At 39.0% G+C, this 26,144-nt stretch overlaps 1 protein-coding gene and 1 non-coding gene across 3 annotated transcripts in view; one reads left to right on the top strand and one right to left on the bottom strand.

Annotated features, from left to right (window-relative positions):
* Positions 1–3,041: 3,041 nt before the first annotated feature.
* The window catches only part of Sec63 (SEC63 homolog, protein translocation regulator), a 72,414-nt gene continuing 49,311 nt past the window's right edge, over positions 3,042–26,144 (bottom strand). The window contains exons 14-21 of one of the 2 annotated variants that reach the window (XM_027402239.2): positions 22,834–22,916; positions 21,003–21,062; positions 20,662–20,832; positions 17,040–17,198; positions 15,259–15,360; positions 11,242–11,340; positions 5,404–5,508; positions 3,042–4,535 (exon numbers count right to left, since the gene is read on the bottom strand). In XM_027402239.2, coding sequence (XP_027258040.1) covers positions 4,392–4,535; positions 5,404–5,508; positions 11,242–11,340; positions 15,259–15,360; positions 17,040–17,198; positions 20,662–20,832; positions 21,003–21,062; positions 22,834–22,916 — 923 coding nt within the window. In that variant the 3' untranslated portion in view covers positions 3,042–4,391. Of the gene's footprint in view, positions 4,536–5,403; positions 5,509–11,241; positions 11,341–15,258; positions 15,361–17,039; positions 17,199–20,661; positions 20,836–21,002; positions 21,063–22,833; positions 22,917–26,144 lie in introns of both variants that reach the window. The other variant, XM_027402238.2, reaches the window with a different exon arrangement.
* LOC113831931 lies at positions 23,354–23,457 on the top strand. The gene has a single exon (XR_003482735.1). It is a non-coding gene; the product is annotated as a U6 spliceosomal RNA (small nuclear RNA).

Below are 26,144 nucleotides of genomic sequence, written 5' to 3'. Positions count from 1 at the left end.
CAGACTGCCCCACTTCTCTCAAGAAGTGTATTGTAGTTCTAGCACAATGCAGTCACAGCATACTGTCTCTCAGTTTGCTACAAATGGGTTTACCTTGCAAACAGATGCACAATTAATTTAAGGTACACAGGTAAGGAGTCAAGGGTTGGTGTGAGTAGGTACAGAGTTCAAAGGGAAAGGACGTTATTCTAGGCGGTGCAGATAGTCCAGGAAACATTTCTTAGCTGGGCATGGTGGCACCGGCCTATAGTTGAAGCTGTTCAAGAAATTTAAAGAGGATTATGAGTCCAGGAATTTCAGGGATGGTTCAGAACATGTAATAGCTCATCTCAAATAAAAATTTCTTTATTCATTTTTGAGGTTTTGGTTTAGTCCCACCAAACATTGTTTAAAGAAAATTAATTATGGTCCTGTCGCCCTCTACTGGAACCAGGCTGGAAAATACCGGGAAGCTGTGTCCTTTAAAATCTGCTTACATGGAAGTGGTGGCCACAGTTACCATTATGCATGGTTTTGCCCTGGAGGGATGGTCCTTCCCACACCAGCCTTTATTATGTAGCAGCCACTGACAGCCCAGCTCTTAGCAGCATCAGCGTCCCCGCCTTTCATGGTTCCACTGCAAGAAGCATCCACCAGCTTCGCTCTTGGGGGCAGCAGTGGATCTGGACACAGCAAAGGCAACCTTGCCTCCTGGTATCAGAGTATGCCACTGTCATGTCAAAGGGCAGAGTGCCAAAAGCCCCAACCTTCAGGGAGATGAAATGTCACCCTATCTGTATCACAGAACAGTAGTATCCAGATGTTTTCATCATGCACCCAAAATCAGAAAAAGATATATAATGCACCAATAAATGTATTATTTATTTATAAATTATATAAGTGTACAACTGTACAATATATTATGTACATTATAAAACACACAAAAATAGAAATTTAAAAGATGAGATTAAATACAAAGAATCATTATTTTAACATTTTCTCAATGGACTTATTATCTGCATACCCCTGGGATGTACACACCTGCCTGAAACCAGTCCTAAAGCATGCCCATGAACGCTATTTGGATTTTTAGCTCAGTTACAGGAAAACGTACAAGATCATGTTTGTTTTGTTTCTGAAGGTCTGTAAATAGCCCTAGTGTCAAGTTTAAGAGTATGATGATGCTAACATCTTGGGACACATTTGAACTAATCACTGCACTGATAAAATGTCATGCTCCAGTTCACAGATAGCTGTTTCACTTTAAGGCAGACTAAATAGGGGAATCATAGAGTTGAGAAAATGCTTCAAAAAAGAAGCATTTAAAAACAAAGGACGAGTCTTGCTTTATCCAAAGAGGATAAGGGGGTGGACAAAGGCCAACTAACTCAATAGCTAGTTCCTAAAATAATAATAATTCCTCTGCCTAGTGAAAAGATAAGGGAGGCGTTCTAAATATTAGCCACCGTGCCAAAGGAAAAATATTAAAATGAATGCCCACCCATGTGCTGACCCAAGCCAAGTTAAGTTCTTAAACAAAGAGGATCCACATAGCTACAGTGCCTAAGTCACAGAGCCTGGACATGGGAACTTAGTAAATACATGATAAACAATCCCTCAAAAATATGTAGGGTACCGAAGTGCATTTGAAATACAAATTATTACTAAACAACACTCCAGTGTATGGTAGGAGCTAGCTGGAGCAGATACCTGAATAAATGTAGTAAATGTGTTCAACACCAGGTGTGGTGGCTCTTGCCTGTAATCCTATCACTCACTCAAGAGGCTGAGACTGGAGGATCACAAGGTCCACGACCTGGGCTACACTGTTGAGTTCAAGGCCAGCCTAGGCTATATAGTGAGGCTCTGTCTCAAAAACACAAAAATAAAACCAGAACATGCTAAGAAAGTCTCAATACATTCATAACATGCAACTCCCTAGTTCCACATGGGGGTTGGCATCCTACTCCTACACCTCCTATAGGGCCCGAGATTCCCAGCAAACAGTAGAGTGGTACTATGCCACAGCCTGTCCTTCTCCACCCTTCAGTGTATGCTGGGAAAGGCAGAGTAGAGAACAAGAGATTGCTCCAAGTGCAGAATCTCATCCAACGTGCTGGATTCTCTTCAAAATACCACAAAATTCTGGAGAACATAAACATCTGAATAATTTTGAGTCTGAAGCCTCAGTCGGGTCTTAACAATGCTAACTTTGGCACCTGCCACACTTTCAACTGGTGGAAAGTCTCCTTGTGGAAGGCTGTATTTTGATGGGTACTTTGCAAATTTAGATAAAAAATATTACACAATGTAAATAACTTAATTTCATATGTAATCAATTTCACTCTGTATGTGCATACTATGTTTTCACCTATATATTCATTTATTCTATTGACAGAATGTCAGAGTTTTGAATAGGAGTAAAAACAAAACAACACTCAAAACGTTCCTTTCAACTAAAATGCAAACCAGGACAAGTCATTAATCCCATTGTGGAGAAAAAAGGGATGTGGAGTTTGGTGACTGAGTAGAGATGAAACCCCAGCTGAGGTTGTTCACCTTAAGTCCCTGGTTCAAGGAAAATGTTCTTTAGGTTGGGATTTCCAACGATGGAAGACATGCTGTTTTTGTAAGCATGGTGCTTTTACCAGGCTGTAAAATGCTCACCAGAGAATAAGCCAGTTGTTTGAATGAGCCCTGTATACCCTTTTAGAGGGAAAACAGCCACCAGAGGAGAGTTTTCTTGAGCTATCAGAAAAGCTATGAAATGCAAATACTACAATTCTACTTCTTCAGTTTCCTCTGGCCTCTCTCCTTCACCTGACACAAGCTGGTTCACTCCGTCACACTTAAATGTCTAGCAGCTGCAACCAACACTGAAGCTTCCCAGTAATATCTGATTTGAAAGGCAAAGTCACACACTTACATTTAAACAAAACAAATGAATCAGACCCTCAGTAGCATAGGAAGGGAGGGTCTCATTCAACCAATGAGCAAGGGTCTAGTAAATCTTCAATTGTTAAGTATTACACCTTAAATTTAAAACAACAACAAAAAATTCATATTTTTGGTAATCTTCAAATTTTATTTCCAACTACTATAGTAACAAAATACCAGTGATAATTCTGCACGGAAGAGTAGCAACCTTTTAAATAAACAAGGTTGTAAGTTAGTATTGCAACAGTACTTTGGCCTATGGAGAGTTTGATAGGATTATTGCAATCAGTCTTATAGAATTGTAGACTTGTGTGTCCTCCATATCTAGTAATAAAAATACTCTCACCTCAGTGACTCATCACATACACATTTACTCTATGTTGAGCACTACCCTTGAGGTTGTACTAAATGAGAGAAAAATAGCTCTTCCTCCTGGGTTGTCCAAGAGTACACAGAGATAGCAGTCACTTCCACAGTGAGGTACAATATTAAACTTTTAGTTGAAAAATAAAAGATTACCCTATTTATGCCCTTTCTCTAGGAGTAAAAAGACAAACACAATTACATAAAATGAATCAAACTTCTATTTTATTAACAGGAGTCAAAAATGAATACAAAAAATGCCTCCTTTGTATGCTGTATTTATTTCTTTAGAAGGCTTCTGATAGTCAGGTAGATTAAAAGCTAAGAATGTTGTCCAGCTTCTATAGTGACCCTTTTCAAAAGACTGAATAACATGACTCAGGCATCAGAGAACACATGGTCCCACAATCACTTTCCGCCCTGAGCTTATCAGAAGAATGAGATCTGGCGATGAGACACCAACAGAGGCTTTAAGAGGCCTTAGGCCATTGAAAGCCACTTTTGTAATGTTTGCTGACTCTGGGCAATTAAGAACGGAAAATTCCAAAATGTAGCCCTCTGTATTGTGTGGAATGTGTGAGAATGCTAAGTTATGGCCAAGATAGATGAAGGTTTGAACTTATGTGTGGAACTGTTACAACTTTACCATTTGTAAAATATTGATAAATGAACAACAGAGCTTATTAACAGATTAAAAACTTGAGCAGATGTTACTTAAAACATATTTGTGATGTTTATCATATTTTAATGTTTACTAAAACTAAAGCTGAACAAAGAAGATTGTTTTTCATGTACCTTGACTCTGACTGAGACCATAAACTGATCAGGTAATGCACAGCCCACACTTCTGGACAGTTGTTAACAACAAAGGATTTATTATCATTTGCAGATGATATAAACGCACCACCCCATACCTGAAAGGCTTTAAATAACCCCTTTTCAGACTGTACCATGGCACCACCAACTGCCTATTTTATGTATCCATTTCTAGTAAAGATGCCAACATTTCCTTCCCTCCACATCAGTTCTCCACTGCTTCTGTTTTGTTACAATTTACAAAGCAGCAGATGTTTGCAGATATGTGCAAACGCTGTGGTCCACACATACACTGGTTAGTCATCACCTTCCTCTTCCTCCTCTTCTTCCTCAAAGCTATCTTCAAACCCCTCACTGTCTTCCTGGTCTTCATCACCTTCTATTGCTGTATCCCACTGTGGGTGGTTTTCTGGCACAGGCTTGGCCTCATGAACTTCCAACTATAAAGAAGAATTAAATGCACATCAGAAATTTGGAAAGGAATGATGGAAGAAATACCTGGTAAGTCACAAAGAAATGGATTCTGTGGCTGACTCTAAATTCAGCACATTCATTAAAAAGATACTCCATTCTACAAATGAAAATACTAAACCTACTTACACAGAAATGGAGACGAATCTCTACTGTAATTTGGTATTTTGACCCTGTAGAAGTTGAACCATTTAAGAATATACTTCTATAGCACAAAGTACTAACAGCCCTGTTTCCTGTCCAAGTGGTATCTTATTAGAAGTCTTTGGCTGAGGAAGAAAAATTCAAGCATGTTTTCCAAAGATTAGCTGGGAGGTGAATTCCATGGCTGGTGCAGCTCTTTCCTCTAACAGTGGAACAATGATTTTGCTCAATCTCACTAATGTAATAGAATGCCTTGTACGAAAAGCTCAAGGGAAATGAAGACTAACTGTGCTTCAAGCCATACATAAAGTTTATGCTCTAAGATGATTAAAACCAAAACAAAAAAATCCTTCATTTCAGAAATCAATAAATACTCCAATAAAGCCAGTGGTAAAAATCTGAGTCCTGCTCCTCCCCACCCCCTCCAACCTTTTAAAGAAAACAGAACATATCTGGGAAAGCCCTGCAATGTGCCACATAACACATTAAAACATCCACGAAAGTAACTCAGAGTTGAGGTCCAAAGCTTCTTAAAGAACTATTACTAAGAAAGCAGGAGATGACCGCTTTTTCCTCCCATCATTCTACATCCTAAAACTGTACTGCTTCCCACACCTCCTCGGGCATTTGTTCAAGGGGTACCAGACTCACATCTCCAGTAACTAGTCATTTGTTTTACATCACTATTCTTACCTTCAGTGGTTTAATCTGATCCAAACCCATATAGGAATCTGATCTCAGGAACACTGTATACTGATAATTTCCAGGTTTGCCTGGCGCAGGAAACTTCAGTTCTACCTAAGAAGATAAAATCAATCCTTAAAAGTCTGTATTATGCAAAAGCAGCAGCAGAATGTCATTAAACTTCCTACGTTAGAGTACTTAGGAGCCTGGTGGTCCATCAGATGACTTACAGAAACTCTCCCAATTAACAAACAAAATGAGTGAGCTCTACTGTATCTACTATAAACACTAAACAAAAAGGAAGCCAAGTTAAGCAGAACTACTGGGGTTCATTTCTATGTTCACAATTCAAGAAGGCCTCGAAACTCAAAAAAAAAAAGGAAAAGGAGCAAAGAATGACACTATGACTAAATGAAATGTTGAATTAAACAATAGACTTGGCTAGATTAAAAAATAATTCTTGACAAATTCTCTTATTTCCAGGATAAATTATCTATGCCTTTAAAAATCAAAAAGACCCTCCAAGGCTCTGAGAAGATGGGGCAGAAAGAATAAAAGAGCCAGAGTGGGGAGATATGCTGCAAAAATAACTCTTGAGGATATGACTAGAGCCACTGGACTCTCAGCTCTTCACAAGAGTAGACTTCAACAAGGCCCCACAACCCAAGGGACTGTTAATAGTTCCTGGGGGACAAGGGTGTCATTTTTTCAGTGGTTAAAGTTGCTTACACTCCAGTAAATAGCCTTCCACCCATGCTCATATAAGCATCCTAATTAAACTTGGTGGGAACACGAACACATGAGAACACACACACACACACACACACACACACACACACACACACACACACACACACACACACACACACACACACACACACACACACGTATGTACATACATTGGGAAAGGGGTTTCAGAGGGCAAGGGAAAGAATCAGAGGGGACAATGCAGAGATAAAAACAAGTAAAATTCATTATATTTACATATGAAAACCCAAACTATAAAAACAAATTTTAAAAGAATTACATATTTCCACTCAATTATATTTCAGAAAATAATTTATTAGTTTTAATGAGGCCCTTTACCACCTAATACCTAACCACTGCAGAAAAATAAAATATAAATTATAGGAAACTACACAAAAGTCCAAAACAGTATTTTTATTTCTCATTAAATCATAAACATACATACAAATAAGTATCATAACATAGACTTAGAGACTTCAATTCTTTATGAGCATAAGAATACATTATTTAAAATGACATTTTCATGTGTACTAGCACATGAAATCTGCCTCTTATCTCCAAATTTCAGATTTTTGTAGCCAATGTTATATATTAATAAAGGCCATTAAAAAAAAAGCTGGCCATTGTAATGCAAATCTATAATACCAGAACTTGGAAAACTGAGACAAGAAACAAACTAGAAAGAAGTATTTGTTGTTGTCTTTTCTCCCCTAAGACAGGGTTTTTCTGTGTTAACCGCCCTAGTTGTCCTGGAATTCACTCTGTAGAGCAGGCTGGCCCCAAACTCACAGAGATCCGCCTGCCTCTGCCTACCCAGTGCTGGGATTAAAGGCGTTCACCACTACTGCCCAGCTTTTTTTAAAGACTGATTTCTTCATAGTAAGAGGGAAAAAATCCAAACTAATTTAAACAATCAAATAAAAATGAATAATGGTAACAACCATACATACAAAAATAAGTCCTGACCACACTGGTGGTGTCCAGTTTCACTCTTAAACTGAAACTATACTGAACAAACAACATACTAAAAATTGATTTAAATAAAAACCATTGCTGTGTACTAAACATTTGGTAAAAATCTTTGGAGAAAAGTATAATGCTGAAAATAACACACCACAGAGAAGATTCCCCAACCACCCTAGAAATATGAAAACCTTACTGCTACAAATAGGAAGCAAACAAATACAATGGGTAAAACATGACACATATGACTAGTAAGAAATATAATGAGTAAGCAATGAAACAAATTACACTGTGTTCTAACAAAACGCCTTGCTAGGATTTTGAAAAAGAAAACAGAGTGGCTGGAAGTATAACTCTAGTCAAGCCCATGTTTGGCTGACATCCAGAGTAAAAAGGATCTAAAAACAAAAAACAAGTGTAATCCTCCATTAGATTTTGAACTGGAAGTATTATGGCAGACCTGTGTGGAAAATGAGCATGAACTATGACACTGCACTACATCAGTATTGATTCCTGGCTAACAACTGCATCGTGCTTATGGAGGAAAAGATTATGTGTAACTCTGGAGATCCATATCCAAATTTTATTGTTAGAAGAAAAAAGAAAGGAAAGGTTGTGAAGAATGGTATTTGCTGATTTTTGTGTAAAATCTGGGGAGGGAGAATAACCCTTATTATTATTTGCATGAAATGCCACGAGGAAAATACATTAAAAATTGGTTGTTGGCTGTTAGGCAGTGGCGGTGATGTACCCCTTTTATACTAGGGCTCAGGAGACACAGACAGACAGATCTCTGAGAGTTCAAGGCCAGCCTGATCTACAGAGCTAGTTCCAGGACAGCCAGGGTCACACAAAGAAGCCCTGTCTTGAGAAAACAAAAAATAAAATTGGTACCATGAACTGTCTACAGGTAGAGGACAAGGCAAGCAGGGTACCTGAAGGGCTGCAGACTGGTTGTGGAACCAGGCCAAAAGAGATAAACACACTGAAAGGAGTTAGAGACTTGAAGAGCGTTTCACAACAGACATGGAGATGCAGAATTTAGAGTTTGCCCTTCTGGTTTTCAGTCTTGAGGTGGTCCAATATTTCTTTACTATGTTCCCCTTCTTTTCTTTTGAAATGGCAATGCACATTCTGTGCCATTGTATATTGGAAGTATGTGATTTACTTTTTGATTTTTATTTTACAGGGGATTACAGTTAAGGAGACTGCCATGAGTCTCAGAAGAGGCTTTGAATTCTTAAACAATACTGAGACTATGACAAAGTACAGGCATTTTTGAAGTTGTACTGAATGAATTTTTCTATTGTGATATGGCTATAAACCTACAGGGGACAGGGAGTCAAGTGTGGTGGTTTGGTAAAGAATAAACCCCATGGACTCACATATTTATTTGAATGCTTAGGCACCAGGGAATGGCATTATTTTGAGGAAGATTAGGAAGTGTGGGCTTGTTAGAGAAAGTGTGTCACTGGGTGTGGGCACTGAGGTTTCAAAATCCCAGTGGGATTTTGGACTTACAGATCAGGATGTAGCTTTTAGCTACCGCTCCAGCACCATGTGTGCTGCCATGCTCCCTGCCATTATGATAATGTACTAAGCCTCTGAAATCGCAACTCAATTAAATGCTTTTCTATGGTCATGGTGTCTCTTTACAACAACAGAACAGTAACTAAAACACTCACTTTAAATCTGGATCATTGAAGGCCAGAAGACCCACCCTAAATCTGGATCACACCTTCTGGTAATAGCCTATAGAAAGGACATGGAAGAAAGCATCTTTTGCTTTTTATCTGCTTGTCCTCATTCTCATTGGCAAGTTTACATATTTTGTTGCTGAGGAATGCCTTCACTGGCATTAGAGCCTATTTCTTCTTCTTTTTTTTTGGTGGTGGGGGGGGTTTCGAGACAGGGTTTCTCTGGCTTTGGAGGCTGCCCTGGAACTAACTCTTGTAAACCAGGCTGGTCTTGAACTCGAAGAGATCCGCCTGCCTCTGCCTCTGCCTCCCAAGTGCTGGGATTAAAGGCATGTACCATCACCACCACCCCGCCCTACAGCCTACTTCTTTGGGATTCCAATATATACTGAAGACCATCTTGAGACATACAGCTTTGTGGACTGAACAACTACTGGATTCTTGGACTTTCTGTCAGGTCACAGGCACTGTTGGACCAGCTGGACTACAGCCTGTAAGCTCCCCCCATTCATCCTACCGGTTCTCTCCTCTAGACCTCTAGAGAACCTCGACTAACACACTAAGTCCAGGCTGACAGAGAGAGCTTTCTCCCTTAAAAAGGATCACACACAGCAAGATAGAGTACAACAGAATACAGTTCCTGAGAGTAAACATAAAACATAGTGAATGAGCAACTCTGCATCCAATAATGATGCAATTATTGGAAGGTGATGGGCTACAGGAGGTGGGCCTTAGCTAGAGGAAGTAGGTCACAGGAAGGGTGTGCCTATGAAGACAACATCTGGCCCTGGGCCCTTCCCTATCCTCTCTACTTCTTGGCTACCCTTAGATGAACAAGTTTATTTCCATGTCTTTACCTTGTCATGGAACTAAAAGTAACTGACTATTTGCCAAACATGGATGAACCTTCTAAAATTAATCCTCCCTCCCTTAAAAAGAATTATTTTCATTCTGAATTGATGTGTGTGTATTGTACATACACAAGTGCAGGTACTTGGAGAGGCCACCAGATACCCTGGAACTAAAGTTACAGGCTAGCAGGAGCCATCTTAAGTGAGTGCTGGGAATCAAACCAGGATTCTCTGAGAGCAGTATTTACTCTTAACCACTGACATCTTCTCTAGTCCTCCCTTCTTTAATTCTTTCTCTCAGGTACTGGTCACAGAGACAGACAAACAAAAAATAAAAACAGGGAGAGCAGAATAACTAAATAAAAAAAAAAAATTCCAACCTAAAACAGTAAATTACCAGTTCTTTGGTTTTTCAAGGCAAAGTATAGTCTACTTAGCAGTAATCCAACAAGAACAAAATTTTAACCCTGTGTGAGGGTGTCAGGTCCCCTGGAACTGGAGTTACAGACAACTGTGAGTTGTCATATGGGTTCTGGGAATTGAACTTGGGTCTCTGGAAGAGTAGTCAGTGCTCTTAACTGCTGAGCCATCTCTCCAGGCCATGATTTTTAACTTTTTAAGTAAAATATCATTAGAGTCTAGAGAGTAGACATAAAGGCTTGCAGACAGTGTTTGCAGACAGTGATGGGGAAAATTGCCTCAAAACAAGTTTTGTTTTCAGCACACTGACCAAGTTGCCCACCTTCTACAATTCTTTAGGAATTTCCAATGAGTCAGCCTAAAATATGAGATAACAATTTTAAAATTTCTTACATCAAACAATATGTAAGTTGCTGTGGAATAATCCTTCTGTATACTGTGAACAAAATTACTCTCATTGGTTAATGAGAGTACTGACTGGCCAGTAGCCAGGCACTAAGTATAGGTTGGACAGTTAAACTGAGAATGCTGTGAGAAAGAAAGGAGAAGTCAGTGAGCTCACCAGGAGACACAGAGGGGCAAGGCATGCTGGAGGACAGGTAACCCCCTGAGCCATATGTCAACATATAGTTTAACAGAAATGGGTTAATTTAAGTTCTAAGAGCTAGTTGGTAATAGGCCTGAGTTATCAACTGAGCATTTATAATTAATATTGAGTCTCCATGTCAGTTATTTGGGAGTTGATGGCTGGGACAGAAACCTACTGCTACAATAAGTTGCCTGGTATGGTAATGCAAGTCTGTAATCCCAAAACTTGGGAAATAGAGGCAGAAGGATCAGGAGTTCAAAGCCAGTAGGGAGCCTGAAGCTAACCCCAACAAAAACGAACAAATAAATGCAATGAGAAAATCACAATAAATTGAATTAATAAAAACGTAATGAAGCCGGGTGGTAGTGGCACATGCCTTTGATCTCAGCACTTGGGAGGCAGAGGCAGGTGGATCTCTGTGAGTTTAAGGCCAGCTTGATCTACAAAGAGAGTTCCAGGACAACCAGGACTATTACACAGAGAGAAACCCTGTCTCCAAAAACCAAAACAACAACAAAAAATTTTAATGAAGCATAATGAAGTTTAAGATATTAAAACAGAAATATTGTTGGCTAATTACCTCTTCTGTATCCTTCAGTGTACATACATGATATGGCATGGATATTAATGTTTGTTCTTTCCTATCTGCAATATAAAGCCACCACCACTCTTGTTTTTCCTGCAAAGAAAAAAAAAAAAGAGCAAGAATTGTCAGAAAGGACTAGAGAAACAGCTTTAACTGTTTTATTTTAAGGGTGCTATCCTTGTCCTTTTAAGTGCTACATCTTCAGCACGGATACAGTGCCTAGCAGATAAACAAACTGTACTAAACCACTGCAAAATACATGCACTATGCCCCAAATAATTCTATGCGTAACTTTCGGAGTTTCAACAAATCCATTAAACCTGCTAATGGATCTCAATATTAAAAATCCATGATTCAAATGTTAAAAGATAGAAAGATAGTCTAAAAAGGAAAACTATTATATCATACAAAAATCAGTTATTTGACCTAGTGATAAGCAAAAACCAATGTATGAGTAGAAGAGACTTGGGCAGCCCAATAAAAATACCAATGCATTAAACGCTTTACACTTAAAGCTTGTATCTATCTTTCATTGCACACTACTAATTTAATAAGCTCAGCATTTCTAGGTGAACTTCCAAAAGATCAGAACAACAAAATGCTCATTAGGAAACCACCACTAGAATGCACAATGAGAGCTAGGAATTAGAAATGATAGAACAAAAGGCAAAAAAAAAAAAAAAAAAAAAAAAAAAAAAAAAAAAAAAAAAAAAAAACCGAAACAAAAAAAAAAACCGAAACAAAAAAAAAAACCAGATTTTACTCATGAACCCAAGGCCAAGCAGTCTGCATGCACCACGCCTCAGTGCCTCAGTGTACCCATCGCCATCACTGGGCTACATTTCCTATTAGTAAATCACTGCTAGACCTGTGCTTGGTATTACTTGTTTTAAGCACTGAGTAGGGAAGATACCGGTTTTAAAGAAAAATGCTGGGTGCTAAAAATAAACTCTAAGATGTACCAAAATATGACACTATCATATCCTAAACACTCAATTTTCTAACACTTAAAAAAAATTCTATTGATAGGAACAAAGATATCCTGTTTTAAAAAGGAAAAAAAAAACTGAAATAATTTCTCTGGGAAATATTTCTATTTTTAAACCCCAATCTTTTCCATTTTTTTTTTTTTTACCCTTTAAGGTGACTTACTAACATTTTTTGCTTACTTGGTTATCTTTTTCTTTTTTAAATGCTTACTTTTTTTTTATGTTTGTATGTATGTTGGTGTATGTATGTTATGATGCATATGTGGCAATCAGAGGGAAACCAGTGGAAGCAATCCTCTCTGTTAGTTACATGTGGATCCCAGGTCAGTGGGGCTAGCAACAGGTACATGTACTTGCTGATCCACCTCACTGGCCCTTCTGTCTTTCCATTATTACTTGTATATATTTTTTAACAATGTTATTTTATTTTTTAACAGTTTCTTTTTTAATATTTTATTTATTATGTATACAACATTCTGCTTCCATGTATATCTGCACACTAGAAAAGGGTACCAGATCTCATAACGGATGTTTGTGAGCCACCATGTGGTTGCTGGGAATTGAACTCAGGACCTCTGGAAGAGCAGTCAGTGCTCTTAACTTCTGAGCCATCTCTCCAGCCCCAACAATGTTACTTTAAATGCAACTAAAAGCTCTTCTGTTAAGTGCCATGGGCCACAAAACATCATGATTAAGGCTAGTAAGTAAATCACAAATGTGCAATGATGAGAGCAGCTCCTAATAAAAAAAGTTAAGTTCCGCTTGAGGATTGATGAGGCTGCAGGAGGATTACTGGGTGTGTGTGTGTGTGTGTGTGTGTGTGTGTGTGTGTGTGTGTGTGTGTGTGTGTGTGTGTGTGTGTGTGTGTGTGTGTGTGTGTGTGTGTGGTGTGTGTGTGTGTGTGTGTGTGTGTGTGTTCATACATATATAAAGTTTATACAAACCTAACAATCCCAACATGCAGTATTGGAGAATTTTATACTGTTTTATGCTGTTGCAGTATGAAAAGAATGAATAAAGTTGTGCTCAGGTAATTTTGTTCATAATGTAATATCAAGTGCAAAAGCAAGCAGACTGCAGGCACAGGCCTTTATTCTCAGCACTAGGGAGGCAGATGCAGGTGAACCTCTGTAAGTTCAAAACTAGCCAGGGCCACATGGTTTAGGCGATAAGAGGGGAGGCCATCAAACTTGGCTTGCACATTCAAACTTTAGACATTGTGAAACAACATTATCCTCTACAAAGCTCACACTACAAAAAATAAATAAATTACAATAACCCTTCAATGTTTTAAATTTACAATTCTGTGTTAAGCTACATTCAGTGGTATTCACTATAGGCCACATATAACTCACTGGTCATGAGTTTCCAAATGTTGACTGAGAGGTAAAGACTATACTAGGATAAAGCATTTTTGAGGATAAAATACTTCAAGGGAGTCAATGCTTATTAACAAAGCACAATCTGAATGATACTGTAGGTTCCATGGGAAACCATCATGTAGGGTGAGTGCTTACCTCATCCCACACTTTTTTTTTTCCCGATTTTTAAAACCAATTAACAAGCAGAATTTATTTGCTTGATTCCACAATGCCTGGTGTTGGCAGGTTATCTCTACAATGGGCAAAATGCCCCTAACAGATGGGTTAAAACCCAAGACATGTCAGAAGATCAGCACATATATTAAGATGAAACCCCAGGCTGACTTTGCTCCAAGTCCAAACAAGAGTCTGTGCAAAGCCACTTACTTATTAGCTTGGAAAGCCAGGTCATTTAGGACTTCTATTTAGAAGGCCCCAGAATCTTTGTACTGATAGTCTCAAAAAGAAAGCAGACTGTATACATTAACCCACTGGCCAAGCATGAGGAGAGAGGATGCTGTGTGGCAAAGTTGTGGATCAATTTCCATGAACTGGAGGAACCAGCACTTGATCTCAGCTCCACAGACAGAATCATCTTCAAAAGCAAATGTCAAAGGAATTCCAAAGTCATTTCCATACCAACAAAAGAGAGAGCAAGGACATTAAAGGTGAGCAGGCGTAATGACAAAGTAAACAAGAACAATGGCACTGTGATACTTGGTCCTCAGTGTGGGACTCCGGTATTGCTCAGTTTAGCTGAACATTGTTCAGAGCCCAAAGACGCTGGTCCCGTGTAACTACCACCCATGGGCTCATGTATTCCTACAAACAAGGACAGTTACTGGGGTCAAATGCAAGTTTGGTGGTGCCAAGGAGGTGGTAAAGAATTCTCAGAGAGAAGAATTTCTTTCATCCTACTTAAAACTGCAAAGGGGTGAACTACCTGAACAGCCAAGTCACCAAAGACAAAATATTACATTCATCTTAATAAAGCATCCTTTCACTACTGAATGCAAATAGCCATTGGGCACAGTACTCAGTAATTGGAGCAGAGATGACAGAAGCACAGGAAATCATAAAAAGTTAGAAAGTTAATACCCCTGTAAACAACATATTCACATAAAGCTTTTCAATTATAGTATTTATTATGAGGGTGATTGTGGCACTTTGAACAGATATGATCCCTACAGACTAATGTGTTTGGATACTTGGCCTACAGGGAGCGCCACTGTTCGAAGGTATAGTCTTGTTGGAATAGATGTGGCCTTGTTGGAGGAAGTGTGTCACTGTGGGGGCAGGCTTTAAAGTCTCAGGAGCTCAAGCCTATTTACTTCCTACTGCCTGCTGGTCCAGATGTAGAACTCTGAGCTCCTTCTCTAGCACCATGTCTGTCTGTATGCTGCCATGCTTCCTGCCATGAGGATAATGGACTAAAGCTCCAAACTGTAAGCCAGCCCCAATTAAATGTTTTCCTTTATAAGAGTTGCTGTGGTCATGGTGTGTCTTCATAGCAATAAAACCCCAAGACAGTGACCTATCAAAAATAAACCAGTTATTACACTTAGGAGCAATAAACATACCACAGAGCAGTACAAATCCAATGGGAAATATAAGGAAAGAAGAAATCGAATAATGGAAATACTAGGCTGAGTGCAACTCACCTCAGGAAAGTAAAGACTATACACAGGGTGTGTTATCTTTGACTTGGTTTCCAAAAGAGCTCTCTCTTTTCTCTGTATGCTTTGTTGTAATTCTTGCCACTCCTAGGAGGGAAAAAAAAAAATAAGAGTACTTGAAATCTGGTATCTTGCAGAGACCATTTAGCAGGATTATAAATTCATTTCCACAAATCTTATCATCTGTCAGGCACAACTGTACCTATGCCCACAGCATGCTGACGTTCCAGACCTGACCCTGAGCCCACACCCTAGCTTTCTTCCCTGTCCTTTTTACTCGTCATCAGAACTATCTGCACTTCTCTGAAGTTACTAAATCATTGTACTCGCCCAGAACCATGGGTGGGTTTCTGGTCACATTGTCAGTCTTGTAAGCTCCTACTCTTAATTCTTTCAATAGAGTGAAATACTACTGCTATCAACTCCCAAGAAAAGCCTACCAACAAGAATGTTCCACTGCCTTACAACTTAGCTATCACACTGTTATGCCATTACTACAGTTTGTATAACATGTATTAATTCTTGTACATACCATAACATTTATTTTAAGTCTGCTGGTCCTGACAGCCAGAATGCTCAAAGGCAAAAGCTATTTTGTATTTCTCTTGGACTCTATGGACTAAATCATGCTTAGGATGAAATAGATTATGAATCTGTTGGTTAACTGCTTATCTTTGGTCATCTAAAGAAACTCATCTGTAGCTGGACATAGTGGTGGATGCCTTTAATCCCAGCACCAAGGCAGAGGCAGGCAAATCTCTGTGAGTTCTAGGCCAGCCTGGTCTACACAATGAGTTCTAGGACAGCCAGAAACACATAGTGAGAATCTGTCTCAAAAAAAAAAAAAAAAAAAAAAAGGAAAAAGGAAAAAAGGTAAAAGGCTATCTATAGAACCTTGATACTAGCTACATGACAAGTCTTTCTTAAGAGTGGAGCTGAGGAATTCTCCAAGTCTAAAAGCACTCAAGACCCAGCAACTAATGAAAAGTCATCTTTATCTGCTTTTACTCCCAAGGACAGGTAGGTCCATTAGCTCTCTGTACCTTTGTATTCCACTCCCCACCTATTCCAAGACTCTCAGAGACTATTCAGGGGACCACATTTTCTCTCAAATCACAAGATCACTTTTAGAGCAAGTGAACAGAGATCAGTATATACTTCATTTGCAATGAGCCTCCAGATATTCTTTTCTGTATCATTTCCAAAAATCAAGTGAAATTTGATGCACATACAGTGGACCTCACCATCTTAATAAACTCTTAATTACATTACGAAAACAAGGTGACATTCTAAAAGCTTTCCTTTCAACTGACTCTCCACCATCAGGTTCACAGTGATGTTTCTTCTCAGCAGGATCTGGAACCCATGGAAGAACCTTCCAAGGACTGCTCCTGTCTCACTCCCATCTCCCCTTACTCCTATTTCCACAGACATCTTCCATCACTGAAAATTTCCTTAAGAGATCAAACTAGTCTCACTCAAACACAGAACCTGCTCCACTTCATAATTTCAACAAATTTGAGAAAACTGGGATTTCCAATCCTTGTTTGAAATGATTTTCCTTTATAATCACTGACAGAAATTTCTTAAAAACGAATGAAATCGTCAAGTAATAAAATTCTGAAATGGATGAGTTTTTAAAGCAAGTAAACAAACAAAGGAATTTAAACTATCGAGTCTGGAGCTTGATGTACGCACTGGGCTCTATCTTCAGCAAAACGGGGGCGGGGGGGGGGGGCACGGGACCAAGGGCCATCAGGTCTTACTGCTTCATCGTCTTTGTTTTGTTTTTCATCTTGTTCTCTATCAGATTCTCTGTCACTACCATCATCTTTTTCACTCTGCGAATCTCTATTGGTTTCTTCCTCTTCAGAATCACTGCCTTTGTCAGAAATGTCATCTTCTTCCTCCTTTACTGCAGTTTCCTACAAGACAAAAGCAAAAACAAAAATTCTGAACAGTTCAGTCAGTATATATAGTTCCGAGCCTCTGAAGCTAATTCAACTGTCAACATAACTGAACTGGCTCAAGATTAGAATTTCACTATTCACAACCAAAGTTCTCACTAAGCAAAGAAAGGAAAAGGAAGAAATGGAAATGGAGGGCATAAAAAGCTTAAAAGAAAAAAAAAAAAAACTTGTAAATAAAACTGTCTTTACTCACAAAGGCCACAATTGCTTATGTGGAAGATCTTTATTGAAACACCTACAAATGTTGAAATCAAGTCAAGTCACTAAGACTTCTTGATACAAGGTTAATTCTTTATGATATAGCTACTATGTTCCTACAAAGCAGTAATAGCCACTGAAAATGAAAATAAAAATAAATGTCATTTTAAATAATACCAATAAAAGTTGTCAAGTACATAAGCAGTACAAATGTACCATACCTGTCATTTACTGCTTGGAAAATTTAAAGAAGCTCTAAATTTATAAAGACAGGCAATAAATGTAAACAAAGACTACGCAAAAATGCTATATTAATTCCCCCTATCAAACCATAGATTCAATTAATGCTAATCTAAATCCAGCAATGATTTTTTTAGTGAAAATTATCACTCAATCTAAATGTTTAGTTGGATGAAAAATAGTTAATAAGTAAAATTACAAGCTCGGGAATTTACACTATAAGTGTGTAAAAACTGAGATCTACAGTTAAGCTAGTATGACTGCCAAAATAAGCAGATGCAATGGACCATAGCATCTGGACTGACACATTACAAGCAATATGGGCACTTGTTTAAAACAAAACGGCTCTGCAACTCCTAAGGAAAGAATTGTATTTTCAATAAATACTGAAATAAACATTCCATATTTACATTATCAATGAAAAGTCATTCAAAATAGATCACACAGCTGAAGGTAATATTAAAATAAATTCACAGCAGCTGTGATTGCCTATATAAGATCAAACTATTTAGCATTACAGAATGATGGTTTGAGTGGAAGGAAAGTCAGTTAAGGGTATGACCCCTGGCAGGTTGACCATACTCTGTTGATGGTCCCACACACAGCACAGTTTTTAAACAGATTAGTGTTTAAAATTTCGAGATAAAGTCTGGGTATGTAGCTGTGGCTGGCCTGGATCTTAGTATGTAGCCAGCGGGAACTCGGTATGTAGCCATTAAACTGAGAGATACACCTGCCTCTGCTATCAAGTGCTGTGAAATTAAATAAAGGTGTGCATCACCACACCCAGCTATAAAAAGGTATTTATAAAAATAAAACTAAAATAGATTTCATTAAAATAATAACCACCAAAAGCTACCTTCTGTGAGGAGGAAAGAAACTCATATTCACAATACATAGAGTTCTATCAAATCCATAAAACAAACCTATGAGCAAGATTAACAAAATGGCCAGTAAACAACAACAACAAAAACACTCAAATCATTAGGTAAATATAATTGAAAACCAAAGTATTATCACCACAGATCACCCAAATGGTTAAAGCAAAAGAAGGGAAACCAAGTAGAGGCTAGAGCACAGAAACTGGACTCTCACCCTCAGTTGGGATGATTTTAAATGGCAGAATTTGGAAACTGGTTCTACTGATGAGTTTAACACAACTAACTACCTATGACTTGGCCCCATTGCTGTATAGAAAATGACCATAACAACCATGCACAGAGAGTATATTATATAAGAACCTTAGTTAGATTAGATTAAAATGGCAAACCCAAATAGAACATAGTGTATTTATATAATGAAATAGCATTGGAATACATGCATACACAGTCTCTCTCCAACTGGACTATCCCTACAACTAATATAAAAGTAAATCTTGAGTCAGGGTCAGAAAGAGAGTTCAGTGGGTAAAGGTGTTTGCCACCAAGCCTAATGACCTGAGTTTAATCCCTGGGACCCACATGATAGAAAGAACCTATAAGTTGTCCTCTGATCTCTATCCATGTCACAAACATGCAGGCACAATCAATCAATCAATCAATCAATCAATCAATCAATCAATCAATAATTTAAAACACCCACAAAGTGGCTCACAAATGTCTGTAACTCCAGTTCCAGGGAATCCAACACCTTCTGGTTTCACAAGCACCAGGCACACATGTACGGCACATACATACACATATGCAAAAGGTCCTTACACATAATATGACAACTAGGGGCTGGAGAGATGGTGTGAGGGTTAAGAGCAAGTACTGATCTTCTTGAGGACCTGAGTTCAGTTCTATATCAGCAGGCTCATGACAACCTGTTAATGGCAGCTCAAGGAGATATGGTGCCCTTTTCTAGCCTCCAGGCACTCGACACAAATGCCATACATTCACACAGACTAATAGATAATTCTTTTTTGTTTTCTGAAGGTTTTCCTCTGTGTAGCCCTGGCTGTCCTAGAACTTGCTCTGTAAACCAGGGTAGTCTCCAAATGAAAAGAGATCCGTCCACCCGCCCCTACCTCACTGTGCCTGTCATTAAAAAAGAAGGAAAAAAATAGTCGGCAGCATTATAACACACATCTTTAATCCCAGCACCCAGGAAGCAGAGGCAGGTATATCTCTGTACATTTGAGGCCATTCTGGTTTACATAGTAAGTTCCAGGCCAGCCAGGGCTACATAGTGAGATCCTGTCTCAAAAACTGAAAGAAGGGAGGGAGGTGGACAGGATAGGAGAGTGGGGGGAAAGAATGTCAGGGCTAGAGAGAAGGCAGAGTAGTTAAGAGAGCCGGCTGGTTTTCTAAAGAACCCATGCTGCAGCTAACAACATCTGCAATTCCAGTTCCGGCTGCATCTAGCTCTCCAGGGAACTGCACATACATGATGCAAAGACATTTATACAGACCTTCAAGCACATAAAATAAATCTTAGTTTATTAATAAGTAAAATTATAGTGACTACAGTCACAATCGTGAGTAGAGATGAAGTACTCAATGGAAAAAATCATTGACTATGAAGGACATACAGGAGCTCTCCTGACTGCTAGTAAGGCTTAAAATATGTATTTATTTTTATGTATAAGCCTGTATCTATATGTGGTATGTGATTAAGTATAGCTGCCTGCAGAGATGAATGGTGACTGATCCCCTGGAAATGAACTTATAGGGAGTTGTGAGCCACCTGACACAGGTGCTAGGAATGGAATTCAGGTAGACACTCTTAACTGCTGAACCCTCTCTTAAGCACAGAGCTTTTAAATCTTGATTTGAGCTGGGCACATAGCTCAGTGGTAGTGTACTTTCCTAGTGTGCATGAAGTCCTGGGTTCAATTTCCAGCATTTGGAAGGGAGGAGTAAGGAAGGGAGGGCAAATCTTGACTTGGGTTTAATGTACACATTCACACGTGAACTTTAGAAGCTGTATACATATCTGAACAGTTTAATATATACAGTTTACACCTCAGTAATAACAGAAACAATGACAACAGACTTACACTCCCAACAACTCCGTTTGCCTGCTTCTGCTTCTGTTGTTTTGCCTGAGGTAAGGGCACAGCAGTGGGCTTTTTTTTTAAAGGCTTCTTTTTCTTGGACTTGGGCATTTTCTTGGGACCTTTGCTCTTCTGTTGCCATCCTCCTTTTGTCTTGTTCTTGTTGGCATCACTCTGCTGCAAACCATATGCAACTATTAAGTCTTAACAGTCATTTTTAGAAGGAACTGATGAAAATGTGTGTTTTCATAAACTGTACTATATGCCCCGCAGTAATATAAGTCAACCAAAGAAGTACATAGAACATCTCTTCATTAAGAAGGTAAGAAAACTCGAGTTGTTACCCCATCTTCCACAGGCTGTTCCTCAGCAGCGCAGATGGACTGTTCCTTTTCAAATACTTCCTAGAGGCAATAAGAACAAACAGTATCAGTCCATGTTTGTCTTTCAGATAAAACACAGACTCTTTCAAAATGTCTATCCATAAAGGTTTTGTTAATTAGTTGTAATTGAGAGGGTGAATAGGCTTGGCAGTTGTAGGTCTGTACATATGCAGGGAGCAACAGTCTGAAGTACCTAATACTGTCAAAAATAGACTTTGAAAAGTACAGTCTACTAAATTAACAAATTCAATGACTTAATATAGGCAAATTCATTATAAAGTCAAAAATATTTAATTTAAAAGTTCATTTTATTCTAATAGCAATCAAGCAAGAATATTTTAATGAGAATTTGAATACATCATATTATTCTAATTTTCACCTTCAAGGGACCACTGTAAGTTTATTATTATCAGTGGATTACCAAGAAAATCCATACATATATCTTAAAAACATATCTACTAACCATACAATTTAATCAGAACCAACACAAAGACTATGAATTTACAATTTAAAGTTCAATTAGAACCTAGTAAGATGCATACTGGAAACTGACAAGTGGTACAGGTTGTGCTTAAGAAATGTCTTGGAATTACTACATCCAATAAATGAAAACCAGCCAGCTCTACGAGAGACAGGCTGGCCTAGGAGGTCAATAAGCTGGCATCATCACTGTATTTGGTTTCATGGTTTTGACAGGGTCTCATCATGTAATCCAGTTGCCTTGTATTCACAATCCCCCTGCCTCAGCTTACTTAAATGTCTGCTGCTTTAAATACTTCGTCCAAAATAATTGAAAAAGCAGCCAGGCGTTGGTGGCACATGCCTTTGATTCCCAGCACTCAGGAGGCAGAGGCAGAGGCAGAGGCAGAGGCAGGCGGATATCTGTGAGTTCAAGGCCAGCCTGGTCTACAGAGTGAGTGCCAGGATAGGCTCCAAAGCTACAGAGAAACCCCGTCTCTAACACCCCCCCCCCCCAAAAAGCATATTTTGTAGTTCTACGTCTTAAACCAATTATGGCACTGGTCTAGAGTGCCTAAGAGGCACCTTTTTTTTTTATCTTGAGTCAAAAATTACACAAATACTTCCTTACCACTTAATATCAGGAAGCTGAGCCAAAAGCAACAGACAGTGTAGACTACATAACAAGACCCTGTCTCAAACATAAAACAAAGCAAAAATTGAGCCAGGAGGGTGGTCCAGTCAGGGAAGTACTAGCCACACAAGCATAAGGACCTGAGTGTGATCCCCTGGAACCCATGTTTAAAAGGTAGGGGTGGGGGCCTAGGAAGGTATCTCAGTAGTTTAGAGTACTTGTTGCTCTCGAAAGAACCTGGGTTCAATAACAAGCACCCATACTGTAGCTCGCAACCATCCATAAGTACAGTTCCAGGGCATCCAATGCCCTCTTCTCACTCACATGGTGGATATGTATACCGACAGGCAAAACATTCGTATATACAAAATGACTGAATTTAAAAAAAAAATAAAAAATAAAGGTAGGCATCCTGGACAGCATGTGCTTATAATTCCAGTACTATGGAGATAGAGACAAGTGGATTTCTGGAACTAGCTGGCCAGGAAGCCTCACTAAATTGGCAAACACAAGGCTAATGGGAGACACCATCTCAAAAAAACAGCACCGCACCATCAGATTTTGACTTAAAGCCTCTACACACATGAATATGCACTCAAATATGCAAACACAAGTGCATTCACACAAACCAACAAATAGACAAATAAACCTCCAAAATAATAAATATATGTAACTAAATAATACAAATAAGCTACTTACAGCCATTGTCTGCCTCGTCAATTTAACCAAGACCGTAACTAGGGATCCTACTGTGATGTTGTTGCTGTCCTCATCATCCAATACTGTAAGACAGGAGGAACAGAGCAAAATATAAAAAAACAAGTCTCAAGTCAATGCAAACAGCAATATGTAACGTGCCCAAAACAATTTGGTACTGTAGTATTTGGAAAGTATTATGTTTTAAGCTTATTAAAAGTTACTTATTGATTATCCTGTAAAACCCTCTACATGCCTTCAACAACTGCTTCATTTAAGCCTTAAAATACTTTTATGATGTATTTTCCACTTTAAGAAACCAAGGTTCATTCACACCTGTAGCGGCCCTGCCAAATTTCAAAACCAACTCTGCAGACACTAATTTTACTTCTCTGACCAATGTCTGACTGTGAGACTAAAATAATGAAAACTAATGTCCCAAATGACCTTAAACATCTAAAAAGACAATGTTCAAAGCAGTAACTTCAACATATTTTCTTTGCAGTAAAAAGCTTTTTTTTAAGTGTTAGCTTTGGAAAGACATATTAAACTGGAACAACAGACAGAAGATTAGTGTTGCCTGTGTGCAAGGATGACATGCAAACTCATGTAGAGTTCCATATTTTTAAGAGAGACTACTTACTGCTCAGCATGTGCTGTGGTTTGAAAGAAGATGGTCCCCACAGGTTCATATTTGAATGTTTGGTCCCCAGTTGGTAGAACTGTTTTAAGAAGGAATAGGAGGTGTGGCATTGTTGGAAGAGGTGTGTCACTGGAAGTGTGCTTTGAGGTTTCAAAAGCCCACATGAGGTCCAGTCTTGCATGCTCTCTCTGTACCTCCAACTCACAGATCAGGATGTAATCTTTCAACTACTGCTCTACTGCCATGCCCGCCTGCCTGCCTGCCTGCTGTCAGGCTCCTTGCCATGATGGCCACGGACTCACCATCTGTAACTAAGTCCCAATTAAATGCTTTCTTTTCTAAGTTGTCCTGGTCCTGGTCTCTTCACAGCAATAGAAAAGTAACTAAGAAAGCAGAAAAGTCGGTAAAGTGCTTGCTCTGAACTTGAACTGTCAGCACCCATAGGAAAAGCCAGGCATGTAAAGTAGGGGTAATACCAGCATTGCAGGGTGGAGACCAGTGGAATATGAGAGCTAGCTGGCTGCCCAGTCTAGCTCAGTGAGAGAGCCTACTTCAATGCAACAGGGAAAAGAGCAATAGAGAAAGCCACTGAACACCCCGCTGTAGTCTCTGCATGCTTACACATCCATATTATATGCATGCAACACACACACATACACCTTCCTCTACACACAAAAATACTGCTGCCAATAACACTAAAGCTTTATAATAGGTATTAAATTAATAAATACCAATTGTTCGTGGCTATACATATTTATTATGTACAAAATATATAGTATGCAGTAAGACTATTGTGGAAACACTTATTTTTATAATGTACCTCTAAATTTGAAATTATTTCAAAACAGAAAGTTGTGGGAATTTTCTTTGGTAGGCCAGGTATGGTGATCAATCCTGTAAACCCAGCATAAAAGAGAAAGAGGCAGAACGATTGCTGAGGGTTTAGGGCTATCATGAACTACAAAATAAGATCCGATCTCAAAACCAACCACCAAATAAAAAACAAGAACAGAAAAAAGAGTATTTCTTTTGTAATAGATATTACTAAACAGAGTTGCACGTGCAGTCATTTAATTTTGCCATAGAGCCCCATACACTACAATATAATAAAAACTAAAACTTCTCAAGAACACTGTAGTGGTAACTTGACAGGGGAAGAGTTAACTAAGGTGGGAAGGTTGGTGCTCAGTGTGGATAGCTCACTCCTCTCTGGGCCAGGGTAATGGTCTGCACTGACTAAGGAGAAAGATAGCTGGGCAGTAGCATTCATTTCTCTGCTCCCTGACTGCAGATGCAATGTGTCCTGCTGCCTTGTGTTCCTGCCACCAAGACTTCCAGCAAGATGGACTGTACCTCTCAAACCCTTAAACCACTTGCAAGGTATTTTGTCAAAGCAATAAAAAAGATAATTACTGTTCATACCTTCTACTCCAATGATATTAATTCATTTTTCTACAAATTTTATCTGTAAGTAATTTCTTCAATGAGAATTTTTGTTTTCACTATTTTCTAAGTTTGTGCCTAGCTTACAGATTTAGTTCAGAAATACTGTACTGGCCTTTATTATATATACACCAACATATGGAAAACAGAAGTCTCTAACAACTTATAACTGCTAACTCTATTACTAGTTATGAGGTACAACAGTATGGCTCAAGAAAGGGTAGACTGTCCTTTCTTCACCTTGAAATTAAAAGCCCCTGCTATCATGAGCTCATTTCTCATTCTGCAGTACCTGTGACATCTACTGCATCAGTGTGTACACATATTTAGTGTTTTAAAGTGGGGCAGGGGCTGCCATGAGATGCTACGTGGCCTCTAGTGATAAAGGGAAAACAACTATGTTAATGAACTCTTGTTGTGGAATATTAGCTTAAGATGCATTACATTCTTTTATCCTGTGGAATATTTGTTTAGTGATGCAAAGATGTTTTGCATTCTTTTATTCTGTAAAACTGAGTGACTGTGCCTGTCTAAAACACCTTATTGGTCTAATAAAAAGCTGAATAGCCAGAAGCTAGGCAGGAGAGAGATAGGCAGGGCTGCCAGGCAAAGGGGGTGGGGGGAGGAGAAGAAAGAGGAGGAGGAGGAGGAAGAGGAGGAGAGAAGGGTGCCAGGGGCCAGTCACCCAACTAGATACAGAGTAAGAAGGAAAGAAGGAGATATAGAATAAAGAAAGGTAAAAGCCCTGTGGGGGACTGAATATCCCTGTTATGGAATATTCTGGGTTCCAGGCCCTGGCCACATAAACAGCGTTGGCTCGAGTCGCCATTGTATTGTTAATTAACACCAGGCTGTAACTGTTTACCTGGCCTGAGGGTAATATGCCTCTTATTTGCATCTGTATGTGCGAATAGGCCCTCACCAGGGCGGAGGGGCTGGTGGTATGGGAGAGAGAGAACAAAGGAGAAATGGTTACCTCGTGGTACTAGAAAGATGGCTAATAAAAAAATAGCTCTAGTTCCAAAACATGGAACTGAGAGCTCTCTAAAGATGACAAGATGCCTGTGTTTGGTCTTTATCGTCGTTGCGTTCCAAGAAGCTTCCAGGTTCACACATCCCCACTCAGGTAGAACCTCATGGCTGTCGTGGGTTAAAGCTGAGACAAGCCGGGTCTCGACAAAGCCCAGAGGCAAAAGCAAAGCTGGCTAAAAACAAGCCAAGCTAAGGC

Source organism: Cricetulus griseus, chromosome 2 (assembly GCF_003668045.3).
Source record: "Cricetulus griseus strain 17A/GY chromosome 2, alternate assembly CriGri-PICRH-1.0, whole genome shotgun sequence".
Taxonomy (NCBI): Eukaryota; Metazoa; Chordata; class Mammalia; order Rodentia; family Cricetidae; genus Cricetulus; species Cricetulus griseus.
The sequence above is the reverse complement of the archived record's forward strand: the minus strand, read 5'-3'. Positions and strand labels throughout refer to the sequence as shown.